Here is a 13,678-nt window from a genome sequence, read left to right as displayed (position 1 = left end):
TACCTATTGCATTAGAAATTCTGTTAAACCTACCTCCATTGGAAAGATTTATACAAGGAGAAACTAGGAAAAGTTCATTTAGGCTCCAACAATAAAATTGGGTGAGAACTAAAGAATTCAGGCACACAAAAATAATTAATAAAATCAGAAAATAATGAAAAAGAAATGAATGTGATCCCGGAAATTCTTTATAACTTGTTTATCTAAGTTGTTATTACTTTGTAAGTTATTTTTATCTAAGTTATTCTCTCCTTATATCTTAATATATTATACTCTGTATGGATGTGTAAAAAAATATTGATAGAGTAATTAGTCTCAATTTCCAATTTCCTCTTTGGGCTCCCTTTCAATCCATCCATAACAATCACATAAAAGCGGTTGAAAAAAGGTTTTTACACTATATTACCATACTATTGTCAACTCTTCTGTTTTTTTCCCCATTGGAAATATTGCCATATAATATTTATTCATTTATTTAAATTTTTTATTCTTCTCCCGGACGTTAAAAGGAAATGTTGATTGATTTAAGAAATTTATAAATTAAATGCAAGACCGTCATGTTGTTACTTGCCAACAGCGTTTCAAGATTTATTGGGCCCATTATACTGGGGTCCCTATGCAGATCATCCAATAATTGTTTCCTCTGGTTATTGTACTCTGGGCATTCTAGTATTAGATGACTGGGATTTGATGGACTATCGCATGTTGGACAGTTAGGGGAAGTGCATTCCAATTCAATGCCTATAACTCCCCCACAGGCCATGGTTAGTTTTGATTCTGAAAATAGTAGAGGAGCATTCCTTTTGCCTGCCTCCTTCCGAAAACCACGGCTTTGCTTTAAGCTTTGGGAATAAAGCTCGATAGTAATCAAGAGCTGTTGCTGAGCTGTATTCTTTATCCCATAGATTGGAACAATTTGTTGAAAAAAAAATTTCCGTCTGTTTTAGGAATTTTCAACTGATGAGGTACACCATATACAGTGGCCTCCTTCGTCAACGCATCCACTGTTTCGTTATGAAGAATACCCGCATGACCTTTAATCCAGCATGTTATCACAGTTTTTCCATCTTTTTTTAGCTCAAAGATCTTTCGGTAAACATCCGCAATGATATAATTATTAACTTTGCAGCTTGGGGTTACATTACTTATACTATCTCCAGCGCTTCGTCAGTCCGTTAATATGCAGAATTTAGTTTCATTCCTTTTTTTTATGTATTCAAGCGCTTTAGCTATGGCGGTTAATTCCGCAGTGTAGACAGTGATTGAGTTTGAGCATACTGTTCTTTATGTTTACTTTTGTAATCGAAAATAGCGCAACCTGCCCTGCCATCCAAGAGTGATCCAACCGTAAAAATTTGCCGGTGGTCTGGATAGTTTTCAGCCATGTCTGCTATAAATTCCTTCTGTACTAAGTGTTGAGCGGACTTCGAGTAGTCTTTTAAAAACACTGTGTCAATGTTATTTGTCAAAGTCCTATAATCTAGCTGGTATAAAGGGTCAGCAAAGCTTTTATGTAGTGAGTATATATACGGGATTGAATGTAGAAAGGCCGAAACTAATGTGGGGGTCTTTTTTTTATTCCAGTACTTGCAGGCTTGAACTTTTTCTTTTCTTTTTTAAATTTATTTTTATATATTTTATAGTTAATCAATCAGAGCCATTGCTCTTTTATGGCATTTCTCTCACTCCTGTGACATTGATTATTAAATTAATCTAGCTATTGTTACTGCCTAAATTGTATAGATCACTTGCACAAATAAATCCATCTAATACAAATACATTGCACTCATTCTTTTTAGTCAGTGGAGTACTGGATATTCCTCCATCGACCTATACACAGTATTAATAATCTAACCTAAATTAGGGTCAGTGAGGTACTTTTATAAATATTCTGCCATCGAACCTAGATACACACACTGCTTGAGGGCGTTGTGACACTATATTTCACCATCACCCCTCACCACTCACACTAATAAATACATGCAATCAAACAACACACATAATGACAAAACGCATGGAATATAACTATATACAGTAAAATACTCCCATGACTTCTACAAAATGAAACGGAGGACCAAGTAAACGACTGCTAGGCTCGAGTTCCATTCTTAAATCCAGCGGTATGCCTACACGCTCTCTGCACGGAGTCAAGGCATGACATGTCTCTTATGTGGGACACCACCTGCGCAGGCTTTGGCTCAAAAGCAGGTGTCCATGTGTCAATCGTGTATGCCCAATCCTCAATCAGGTGAGGATGATCCTTCGTCTCCGTCTCAGGTTCACAGAGGGCCATCTCTTGTCTCGCAAGAGCCTGTCGGATGACCTTGCAAATTTTATTATTAGAAAATTAAACATTGTATCATTAATATAATTAATGAATATTGAATTTGGTTATAGTTATTAATTGATAATTATAACGTTTTAATACAGATTTCAAATTGTTTTAATAAAATTTAATTTTTTTTAAATTATAAATATTTCTAAATTTATGTACAGTTATAACCTTTATACTTTTATGGTACATATTTGTAAATGGGGGAACAAATAAATAAAATAAATAAATTAAGTGGATACATAAAAAATAAATAAAATATCGAATCAATGTATCGAAATCGAAAAGTTGAACCATCGATTTATTTGAGGTATTTAATTAAAAAGAGAAAGTAAAATTTCTTGTTTCAGAGGAATATCTACGAACATAGAATAATATTTAAACAAAAAATGAATTATGTAAATGCAGAATAAGCAATAGTATAGGGATTTTATGCCAAAGTATCGATATTTTGATATATCGAGTCGGTGAACACATCCCAACTAGTTTGTTGTCCACTGTTTCCTCGCCGATCACTCCTCGTATTTTAAACCTTTTTTCCTCCGTCTTCATCACTATTGAAATAAGTGTAAACCGCGCCGTCAAACCGGCGGACGTTTGTTAGTTGAGGCCGATTCGACTCCGAAGATTGACAATGGTGAGTCAAAGTTGAGAATGTCCAATTTTGAAATTTCAAATTCAATTTTTTTCAAGGCACATACAATCATGCTGATCCAACCGGGGCCAAAAGCCGAAACTAGGACTTACTCAGACTACGAATCCGTCAACGAATGCCTCGAGGGTAAGTGTAAAAAAATCCCATGGTTTATTAACAATTAAAATTGCGTTTATGTCGACTATTTGACTTGTTTGATTAGTTTGACAGTATGGGTCACAGGGTAACGATATTAGTTACGAGAATTAACTGATGTGCATAATTCGTTTGACAGAACTTTGAGGAGTCTTATTCTGGACAGTATTTTGGTATAAACGGTAATACGTTAACCTTCATTAGGAATTTTCTAGAGGAATGATAGTTTAGGGTGCATTGAGGAGCTTCTCTCTCAGAGGAGTTTATACAATAAAATGTACTGCAGGGAAATGCACTCAGTCCAACTCTTTTCTGTGTGCCCAGCATGCCAAGATAACAGACTCACGGTGTCGCACGTGTTGGAGGGGTGTCGCAGCTTGGCCCTGTATAAGGACCGAAATGGAATACTGCCGGAGTGTAGGAGCCATGCTTGAGCAGCGAGTTTAAAGAAAAACTTTTTAGGTTTTTGAGAGATATTGGAATAATGGGTTGTATATAGTGGGGTATTTATCTCATAGGTCATATGTTAAGTTTATGATAGAATAGGAGTATGCTGGGCGGCATATTATCTCAAGGCTCCACTGCTGCTCGACCAAGCTGGGTCAGGGTGGAATATCGACTACTCTCCGACCCGGATTCGAAACAGGATATGCATATGTGATTGGGTTTGTTTATCCTAGTATGTATTTATTGTATGAATGAGTGTGAGAATGACTAGTTTTAGAGAATGTAAGGGCGCCGAAATGACCAGAGAAGTCGATGGTGCCTGATAAGAACCCAACCTCCGAGTCGCTCAGGCACAAAGGTGGGCGACTCCCCCGGGGAGATGCCAGAGGCGTCCTAGGATGTCTCGTAATTCTAATTCTAATTCTGACAATGAAGGACCTACAATGAAGCACTTAAACACATAAAAACCCATGTAAAGGAATGCTTTTATTCAGACGGCCTAGTTGTTCATTGTCAGGAAAAAAAAAGTCATTACTCTTGGAGAAGAAATGCAAGAAAGTCTAAACAAAGTCAATGGCTGGCTTAGCAATAAAGCAGGGAACTCATTTATCCGATGCAACGCTACACTACGTCTTGTCTTGTTTTGATAGGGTGTGCACATCTGTTCAACATCAAGCGCATGCCACATACAGTCACACAGCGTGTATTACAAATCAGTATCACATTGCAACGCTTGTTTTGTTCTTAATGCATTATTATGAGAAAAACCATGTAATAAATTGTTATTTAAATTCATTCTATCAAAAATGGTATTCCAGTGTTTTGATCAATTTTCTGCCTAGCCATCATAATTAAATAATTTTTATAAAAAATCATGAATTTATGATCTCGTTTAATTTGGCTTACATTAAAATAACCATGTTGTAATTAATATAACGACAAAATTACATAAATAGATACTCGATGAAAATGATGTAATTTTATGAGCAAAACCATGTTATAAATTGTTAATTAAATTTTGTGAACAAAAGCATTTAATAAATTATCTGTTAAATTTTTTGAGCAAAATCGTGTAATAAATTTTAGTTAAATTTATGAGCAAATCAATTGTTAGTTAAATTTGTTCTATCAAAAATGCTATTCTGGTGTTTTGATCAATTTTCTGCCTAACCATCATAATTAAATAATTTTTATAAAAACTCATGAATTTGTGATGTCGTTTATTTTGGCATACATTAAAATAAGCATGTTATAATTAATATAACGACAAAATGACATACATAGTTTGAAATAAAATACAAAAAACATGAGTGTCCGCTTCTGATGCTACTCGACGTAAAATTATGTAATTTTATGAGCAAAACCATGTAATAAATTGTTAGTTAAATTTTATGAACAAAACCATGCAATAAATTATTAGTTAAATTTTATGAGCAAAACCGTGTAATAAATTTTAGTTAAATTTTATTAGCAAAACGATGTAATAAATTGTTAGTTAAATTCATTCTATCAAAAAGGGTATTCCGGTGTTTTGTTCAATTTTCTGCCAAACCTTTAAAATTAATTTTTAAAAATAAAAACTAATGAATTTTTAATCTCGCTTAATTTGGTTTATATTAAAATAAGTGTGAAATTAATATAACGGCAATAATACATTTAGTTTGAAAAAAAAAATATGTGTCTGGTTCGTTTGTCTTAGACTGTACTCGATGCTAGTTGCTGAAAAACTGGACAGTGGAGAACTTGGTTGCATTGCATAGCGTAGAGTAGGGTAGCGTTGTGTGGCATCGGGCAGATGTGCACGGGGGAATACATACGCTCTAACCATGCTATATACGAGTATTTATTGGAAATAAATATCACTAATTCAAAAGAAATAGATTCAGTCGAACATCTTATTATGATATACCCCAAATATATCAATTCCATTTTTCAATATCTGGCTCTACTGAGTTCAAATAATTTGCAAGTTTACAGATCAATTGTAAACTTTTTGAGAGATATTAAATGACAAAATATAAATAACAAATTAAAACATAAATGTTAAAAATGGTATTTGGATATGGCTATTCAGGAAATGAAAAAAAAAGTTTGAATGGCCTTATCTGAGGTTTGACTGTTTCTTTAGCAATTTTTGGCATATTGATTTCTATTTGCAGGGATGAGGGGCAAAACATTTTATGTCACTTTTTGCTTTATCGGATAAGTGTTTATGGAGCTTGTCTTAAGTAAGAGGCTTCTTTCTGAGAATGTGACTTGCTGAGACAAAGAAGGCTTTTCTGTAGGATACAAGTGATTTCCTTATTTGAAATTTGATCCTTATTGATCATCTTTGTTCTGCCTATCCTTGCTGGGTAGGACTGTCAGACGCGTTTTGACATTTTGCTTTCTACAGAATGTCTGTGAAGGAACAGGTTCATTACCCAGCATACCACAGGTGGAAATCTCACAATTTCCTTATTTGTCAAAAAAATTTTAATAAAAAATTTCCTTACTGACTATTTTGGCAATGATTAAATTGTGTTGTGCCTTATTGAAATTACGTAATAGTGATAACTTTACATCTGTCGGGCTTGGGATGAAGGAAACCACTTTACAAAAATATACGTATAAAATCATTTGTTAATGATTTAGTTGCAAAATTTGAACATTTTTATTTTAGGTGTGTGCAAGATTTATGAAGAACACTTAAAGAGGCAGAATCCAAACACTCCTGCTATTACTTATGACATAAGCCAGTTGTTCGACTTCATTGATGCTCTGGCTGATCTCTCATGTTTGGTGTAAGTACAAGTACTTTTTAAGTAATCATAGAACGCTTTGTTTTACTGATTTGACTTTTACAGATACCAGAAAGGTACAAATACGTATGCACCATACAACAAAGACTGGATAAAGGAGAAGATATACGTCCTTCTGAGAAGACAGGCCAATCATCGATGATTAGAAACTTCTAATTTTCTAAATACCTCCTATCAGTTTCTCTGAGTTTGAAATGAACAATTTAGCCGATCATTTTGCTAAATGTCTCAGATTTTTAAAAATAATTATAAATAATGTCTAGATAAAAGAATTTATTATAGTTCCCTTTTTTCTTTCATTGTTTCATACTTGAAAAATTATAAACATTTCTAAATATTGTTTGTACTTTTAATATAATTTTTATTTTATTAGCTTTAAAGTTTGTAACGTGTATTCTTTAGTTGTTTTCTTAAATTTTATGTAGAAAACATGTAAGGAAATGCATTAATATCTGATTTTTATTGTGTTGCATAAGTGTTGAAAAGTCTGTCTATTTACATATACACATATATATCAGTTTTTCCAAAATCAAACATTTAAAATGTTTTATTTTTTAATATATTCACCAATGTGGACAAGGTAATAAATGTCAGTTATTGATTTTACCAATTTGTTAAATACATGTACATTTTGACTTAAAATTATTTTTCTGGATATTAATTTTTTCTTCCTTTTTGGCGGTTATTCTTAATATTAATAATTAATCAATTTATTATTTTATTATTATTAATTTTTATCTCAACCAATACCTTACATAAAGAATAATTAATTGAGAGAAGATGTTATTTGGTCAATTGGACTACAAAATCTAATGAAATTAATAATAATAATAATAATAATATTAACAACTGTTCGAGAACATCATCTTTATTATTATAGGAGTGTTATGTCATTTCAATTTTATTGATAAAATTAAGTTTTCTTTTAACTCTACATATTTTATTAACTGCTGAGAATTGTTAAATTTTTGTTTTTATTTACTTTTTGTGTTCCAAGGATACCTACTGATTTATTGTAAAATGGATTGCAGGTGTAACACATCAATCAAAACTCGCCTACTAGTTTTTCAGGGAAACTGGCTTTCAACAACAGCTTCTTTTTAAAGACAAACTTTGTAGTTTGGTGTTTGTTTTGTCTGTGAAAATATATTCCTTAAAAAATGGCTTGCTTCTACTCCTGAGAAGTCTGCCCCCCCATTTGAAATCTGCATCCCTAGGATGAAAAGCTCTATGACCATTGAAACACTACAAAAATCTGTTATTTAAGTTGACAAGGGATTTGTTGCTTTCCAATTGGATTAATCGAGGTCGAAACACTTTTTGGATAAATGCTATCTGAAAGATAACTGCAGCATAAAAAGTAACCCCAGGTATATTTATCTGCCAATGACATCAATTCTTTTGATCTCTTTAAGAAATATTTTTGTCAAAATTGTAACTTGTAAAGAGATTAAACAACATACCCCACCTTTATCATAATTATCGATTCTTTTGTTTCCTAATTACTATTTCTTGTTTTTCCCCCTTTCTCAAGACCATAATCTTTGATTTTTCCTTAATGATTGTAAGTCCCATTGATTGTAATATTTCTGTAGCTGATTTATCATTTTTCAGGTATACCACCAAAAAATTATGGTCTAAAGATAGCATCTCATCCTGATTCCTTTGAACCCCCCCATATGTTTATGTATCATTTAAGAAAATGTTAAAAAGGTTAAACAGCAGTAGGCTTAGAACACAGCCTTGCATGACACCAGGTCCTATGTAAAAGCATTCAGAGTATTCATTGCACATAAATGTATGTTTTCCATGTTGTAAGAATTTAGTAGAAATCCCTATTTTAGTTAGTTTATGAAAAAAAGGTCTTTATATTGTCAAGTACTGCTTTACAATAATAAATACAACTTACATTTTTATTGTCTAGTTTTCAGTTTTGTAGTAATTAAGCTTAGTAAATTAATGGTAGTTGAATATCTCTTTTGAATCCTGACCATAGCTCGTTCAATATATTATTACTTTGGACCTACTTAAATAGTTAACTAAATTTTTATCCAAAATTTTGTGATGATTAAAAAAAATGCATTTAACAATATACTAGAGATAGGTATATCTATTTCATTTACATTCAAATCCATTTTAACAATAATTTATTAATTATATTTTTGTCCTGGTCCTTATATGATAGAAAATGTATTTTGCTGTCCTCAGAGACGAACACCCACCACCAACGTTTTGTTATGTTTATGTACAGCTCAAATCGAATGGCATACTTACTTCTTTTCTGTATGAAGCTAGGGCACTGAATTATGTGTGACTTTACATTCTTATGTTTAGTACTAGTTTGATCATTGAATTATATTAGCTCAAATCTGTGCATGTACATACATAAATGCATATACAGCATTTAGCCCGTCACTTCTTGCAGTCCATCAGCAATTCCAGCTTTTGTAATGTACATCAAAGTACTGAAAGGTCTTAAAAATTACCCACCCCAGGTGTGGACAGTCCAAAGTCAGACTTCGGCTTTATTCATCCGGCTGCTGGGGTTGGGCTCTGGGTGCTAACAACCAACATCTAGTTTATTTCAATACCAACAATTCCTAAATCCACAATCCACCAAATGAACCAGTCACCATTTTCAATGATATATAACTAATCTAATTGAGGGTTGATGGAGGACTCAATATTCTGCCATCAGTCATTTCACACTACCATTCACGCTAATAAATACATTGACTCTCAACACTCACTATGGTGTACAACAATATCCACACTATATATAATAAAACAATCCTGTTTCATCCAAGAATAGGAACACGGGACCCAGATACTTCTACAATTCTCATATCGGGTGGCATTTCTACATGCTCTCTATATAGAGCCAAGGAGTTGCACTCTTCGATTAGGTGGGGCACATTGAGCAACCTTTCTCTGCATGCCGAATAGATAGGCGGACTTTGGCCCAAAATTAAGTGTCCATGTATCAACCTCGTATGGCCAATCCTTAATCGGGTAAGGATGACCCCCCTTCTATGGGTCATATCTTCTCATCATTGACACTGCGAGAGCTCTGTTGATCCAGCCCACCAACGCTACTATTTTCTTTTAATAATGGATTTTATCGCATTTTTAAAAGACAGAGAGCTGGATTGCTGTTAATTCCGGAGGTTGGGACGTCCTGGCCTTAGCTGCCTCGTCCTGCTTTTCATTACCCTCCAGACCTTAGTATTAGTTGATTTAGTTATTTAATGATCTATGATTTTTTCGAAGGATTTTTAAAACTAAAAATAATAAATGTTTTGATTATCTGGTCCTCAAACACATTTTATTTATTTTATTCATTATTAGTGTGTAATAATGCCGTTATTTAATGCATTCTGTACATGTAGGTTGATGAAACTACGAAGTTAAAAAGATAAGATAATCTTTGAGACCACGAACAACTGCAAAAGACGACGGACCAGAGATTGTAACTTGTATAGATATGTATGTAGCTCGTTAAAGAGAAAAATGAAAAAACCCTGAAATTATGATACCAGGGAACGAATAAAACTGCAGATATGCCCTATTTTAAAAGCGGTTTAATGAAGAGGGAGCTATTTGAATTGAAAAAAATCTCCAAACCGGTTTCGGTCAGGGGGAAATATTTATTGAAACATCTCCGGCCTGGGCAGTAATGGATCCGTAATCTGGAGGGGCATTGCGGCTATGTGGGTGAGGACTGAGGAGGAGAGGTATCTCTGGAGGAAGATATATGGCTGGACGGGTTGAAAGGCAATGCTAAGTGGTTTCTTCTGTAAATACTCGGCCAAAGCGCGAGCCATACCCAATGGATTCCTGCGGGATGATTTCGTCCACCGGAGTTTTTTTTTCCGACAAACATTCCGCGCTGCCAAAAGGTTTTTGGCAAATGTCCGCCGAAGGTTACTAGAACAAAGAAAGAACAATAAAAGAACAATTTTTCAAGCCAAGAAAGTATTTAGCTTCTGTTTTTTTACGAGTAGTTTGCTTTATTATTGTGCCTAATTTAGAAAAAGTAAGCACAATTCATGGCAATTGAGGCAAACATAGAGGCATAAATAAATCTTTCTGACAAAACTGTATTTAATCAATCGATTATAACAACAAATCTAAGCTGTAAAAATTCACGAAGAAACTTCCGTGAATGAATGAAATACTTTGTGGATGAAATGTATGAAGATTATTTTCGTAAAATATGCCGTTTATAACAAAATTTTTGCTTCATTTCTCTACTCTACATACATATCCAATGCGGCTTAATTTAGTTTTAATTTTCTAATAAATAATTATTCAGAAATCGTGAGATGCGGTCTGGTGTGATGTAGGTTTCAGAAAAACATTTTCTTCATCGTGCCCACGCTTCGATCTTTATTGAGATCATCTTTACGGCTCAAAGTGTTTGTCTTCTATGTAATTGTGCCATTCTTGAGTGTCGTGTTGAGAGTGCCCACACGACACGCAAGAATGGCACAATTACCCCATACCACAATTAGCCCTGAAGATGATCTCAATAAAGATCGAAACGTTGGCACGATAAAGAAAATGTTTTTCTGAAACCTACATCACACCAGACCGCATCTCAGGATTTCTGAATAATTATCGATTAACGGTCACTAATCACCACACATTTCTAATAAATTACAAGAGGTTATACTAAGGCCAACAATGAACTTGAACTCAATGCATCATTATATAGTTATCTTATATTAAGAACACTTTGGATCAAAGTATGGCTTTGAAGAAGAAACGAAATTCAGTTGTTACTGCCAAGCATTTGACCTATTTTAAGATCATCATCAGGGCAAAACAATCTTGTCAATGTGCAGACATATTTAAAATTGTTTTGCTGTGATGATGACCTTAAGGTCGAAAGCTTGGCGGTAATAACTGAATTAGTTTTTACCGGTCAGGATGGCCGTGTTGGAGTGGATGATCTGCAAAGTATGTAGGCAGATGATATCTGATAGAATTCTTCCGTCAAGTGATGATGAGTGAAGTTGTGCTGCGCTTTTTTTACTAAGTCATCTGCTTCTATATTTTTCATCGTTCCATCATGGGGGACTACCTTATGACAATTTTACGTTTCCTGGTAGTTTGTACTATTCACAATTTCTCTTATGTCCGTTACCAGAGAAGAAGTTTTCATTTCTTCTAATTCTGCGTTCTTCTTCTTTTTTTAAAATTATTATTATTATCATTTTTAAAATTTTTTTATTTATTTATTTTTTTAAATTTCTTTTGTAACGAGGGTGCGCAACAGCAGAGGTGATATCAACCCTCGGGGAGCCGGTGTTTTTGAAAAAAAGCCCATTTTATGTTTATGTCGGGTTCGAATGCAGGGCCGCTGGATTCGAACCCCGGACCTTTACCTTACAGTGATGAGCGCCGTGTCTACGCCTAAACCGTTAGGGCCACCGATGCCCCCTGTTCTAATTTTTTGGATGATATGAGCACCTGGGTGTCAGACAAGGACTCCCTCTTGTAGTACTTTGTTAACCATTCCAAAATTTTATGTATAGCAAGTAGAATAATCCAGATGAAAGTCTCGTTCGAAATACGCCGGAAATGAAACATCCCATGTATATGGATTTTTGACGGAGTTCGCCTCAACAGCAGAGGTTTATGAAAAAAGTCTATTTGTAAACATGTCGGTTCGAATTCAGGGCGGCTGGATTCGATCTCCGGACCTTTGCCTTTCAGTGATGAGTCACCATGTCAAGGATATTAAATACTAACATTTTTTTAAACACAATCGCTTAAGTGATGTTGGGAAATGGCTGCAAGGGAATGAAGATGTCTCATTGTATTTAACATCAGTAAGTTTTATTTGTCTTGTCCAATTTTTTTCAACGGCTTGCCCTAATGGTGAACTAGGAATCCCAGTTAAGTTGGGAAATGGCGCTCCCTCTCCTTTCTTCTTCCGTGTAATTTTTAATCTTGGAAACAATTTTGGAAAGGGAAAATTACGCTTGACAGTTTTTATATGCGTAGGCTTCAATAACTACAAAATAATAACGACGAACAAAGTTTGACCCTGGCGTTCGTAATACTTTCTTAGTTATGGCCCGTTCGTACTGGTGCTTCCAACAAACTAAAACGCTTATTTAAAACGAACTGTGATAAATTAAAGGTGTTATTTAAATTTCATAACAAAATTGAAAGAACAATGTTTTCAAGGTATAAACGCATGGACCCAAAGGAGAAGAGATGGAACCTAATTTACGGCATAAGTTGTAATAATTACCAAAAAGTTATATATGGCCAATATTATGGCCAAACTATAATTGAGGATCTCATACCTAATTTTCATTTCTTTATACATTATACCCTCTCTATACATTGCCGAGTTCACAACTACTCTTTCAACTTTGGCAATATCAGAATAATCGAAATTGAGAATTCCCTAGATAGGATGTTGACTTAAGATGTATATATGTAAAGATAGAAGTGCATGTAATATCCAAACAGATGTAAATAATCTGAGGGCAACATATAGCGCCATTCTGTGATATGTTTTATCTTATCTGAGATATTAATATTCAAATAATAGAGGGAATTTTCTGTGATCAAATTGGTTCCGGTTGTCTCTTATACGGGGAGTCGTTTTTATTATGGCCCGGCTGAATTTCTCTTGAACCAATGACGCTCCACCTCTGTTTCGAGATGTAGCAGTTAATGAGGTATATCAGAAGTTAGGGAAACTATTTCTTTATAAAGAAATAGTAGATTCTCTCAGGCACGTAGTACGTCTCGATACCCCAAACTTAAGCATCATAACAAGATAGAGCGGTTGAAACACCTTATATTTTTACTAGGGAGAGGTATTAACTTCTTGTTGAGGAAATTTTACCCCACCCTATTAATTGTCATTTATGCCACGGAAACTCTCTCCAATAAACGTTGGATAAAAGAAAGAAGGGTGGTTAAGATATGCTTCTTACCCAGGGGCTCCCGGTGAATTTTTTTTGATCCCATGACGCTATCCAAAAAACAAAAAAATACGTCTTTAATATTTTTGAGTTTCAAAAAAATTAAAAAAAGTTTCAAATTTTTACTTTTCTTCGGAACAAAATTATACTGGGTACCTCAGGCCCAGTTCCACATCAAAATTTCAAATACGACCCTACACATCCTGATATACCATTTCAAACAATTCTTTACGCTGAAAACAATTGAAACCAATGATGCAATTAGATTTTAAATAGATCAAAAAACGACAAAGCTATGGTAAAAAGAAATCGACAGCCTAATTTCGACTAGGAGCTGATTATTTTACTGTATTTTCGC

At 34.1% G+C, this 13,678-nt stretch overlaps 1 protein-coding gene across 1 annotated transcript; it reads left to right on the top strand.

Moving 5' to 3' along the window:
* Positions 1 to 2,809: 2,809 nt before the first annotated feature.
* On the top strand, positions 2,810 to 6,976 carry LOC106668512 (enhancer of rudimentary homolog). The gene is made up of 4 exons (XM_014397353.2): positions 2,810 to 2,969; positions 3,026 to 3,113; positions 6,232 to 6,352; positions 6,416 to 6,976. The coding sequence occupies exons 1-4, from the start codon at positions 2,967 to 2,969 to the stop codon at positions 6,510 to 6,512; spliced, it is 309 nt and encodes a 102-aa protein (XP_014252839.1). The 5' UTR covers positions 2,810 to 2,966; the 3' UTR covers positions 6,513 to 6,976.
* The last annotated feature ends 6,702 nt before the right edge of the window (positions 6,977 to 13,678 follow it).

Source organism: Cimex lectularius, unplaced genomic scaffold, assembly GCF_000648675.2.
Source record: "Cimex lectularius strain Harlan isolate CLEC.00 unplaced genomic scaffold, Clec_2.1 scaffold144, whole genome shotgun sequence".
NCBI classification, from domain to species: domain Eukaryota; kingdom Metazoa; phylum Arthropoda; class Insecta; order Hemiptera; family Cimicidae; genus Cimex; species Cimex lectularius.
This window is presented reverse-complemented; position numbering and strand designations above follow the sequence as displayed.

Coding starts and splice junctions, on each gene's coding strand:
- LOC106668512 (XM_014397353.2), top strand. Junction 3,114..6,231: donor CGTCAACGAATGCCTCGAGG/GTAAGTGTAAAA, acceptor TTTTTATTTTAG/GTGTGTGCAAGATTTATGAA. Junction 6,353..6,415: donor GCTGATCTCTCATGTTTGGT/GTAAGTACAAGT, acceptor TGACTTTTACAG/ATACCAGAAAGGTACAAATA.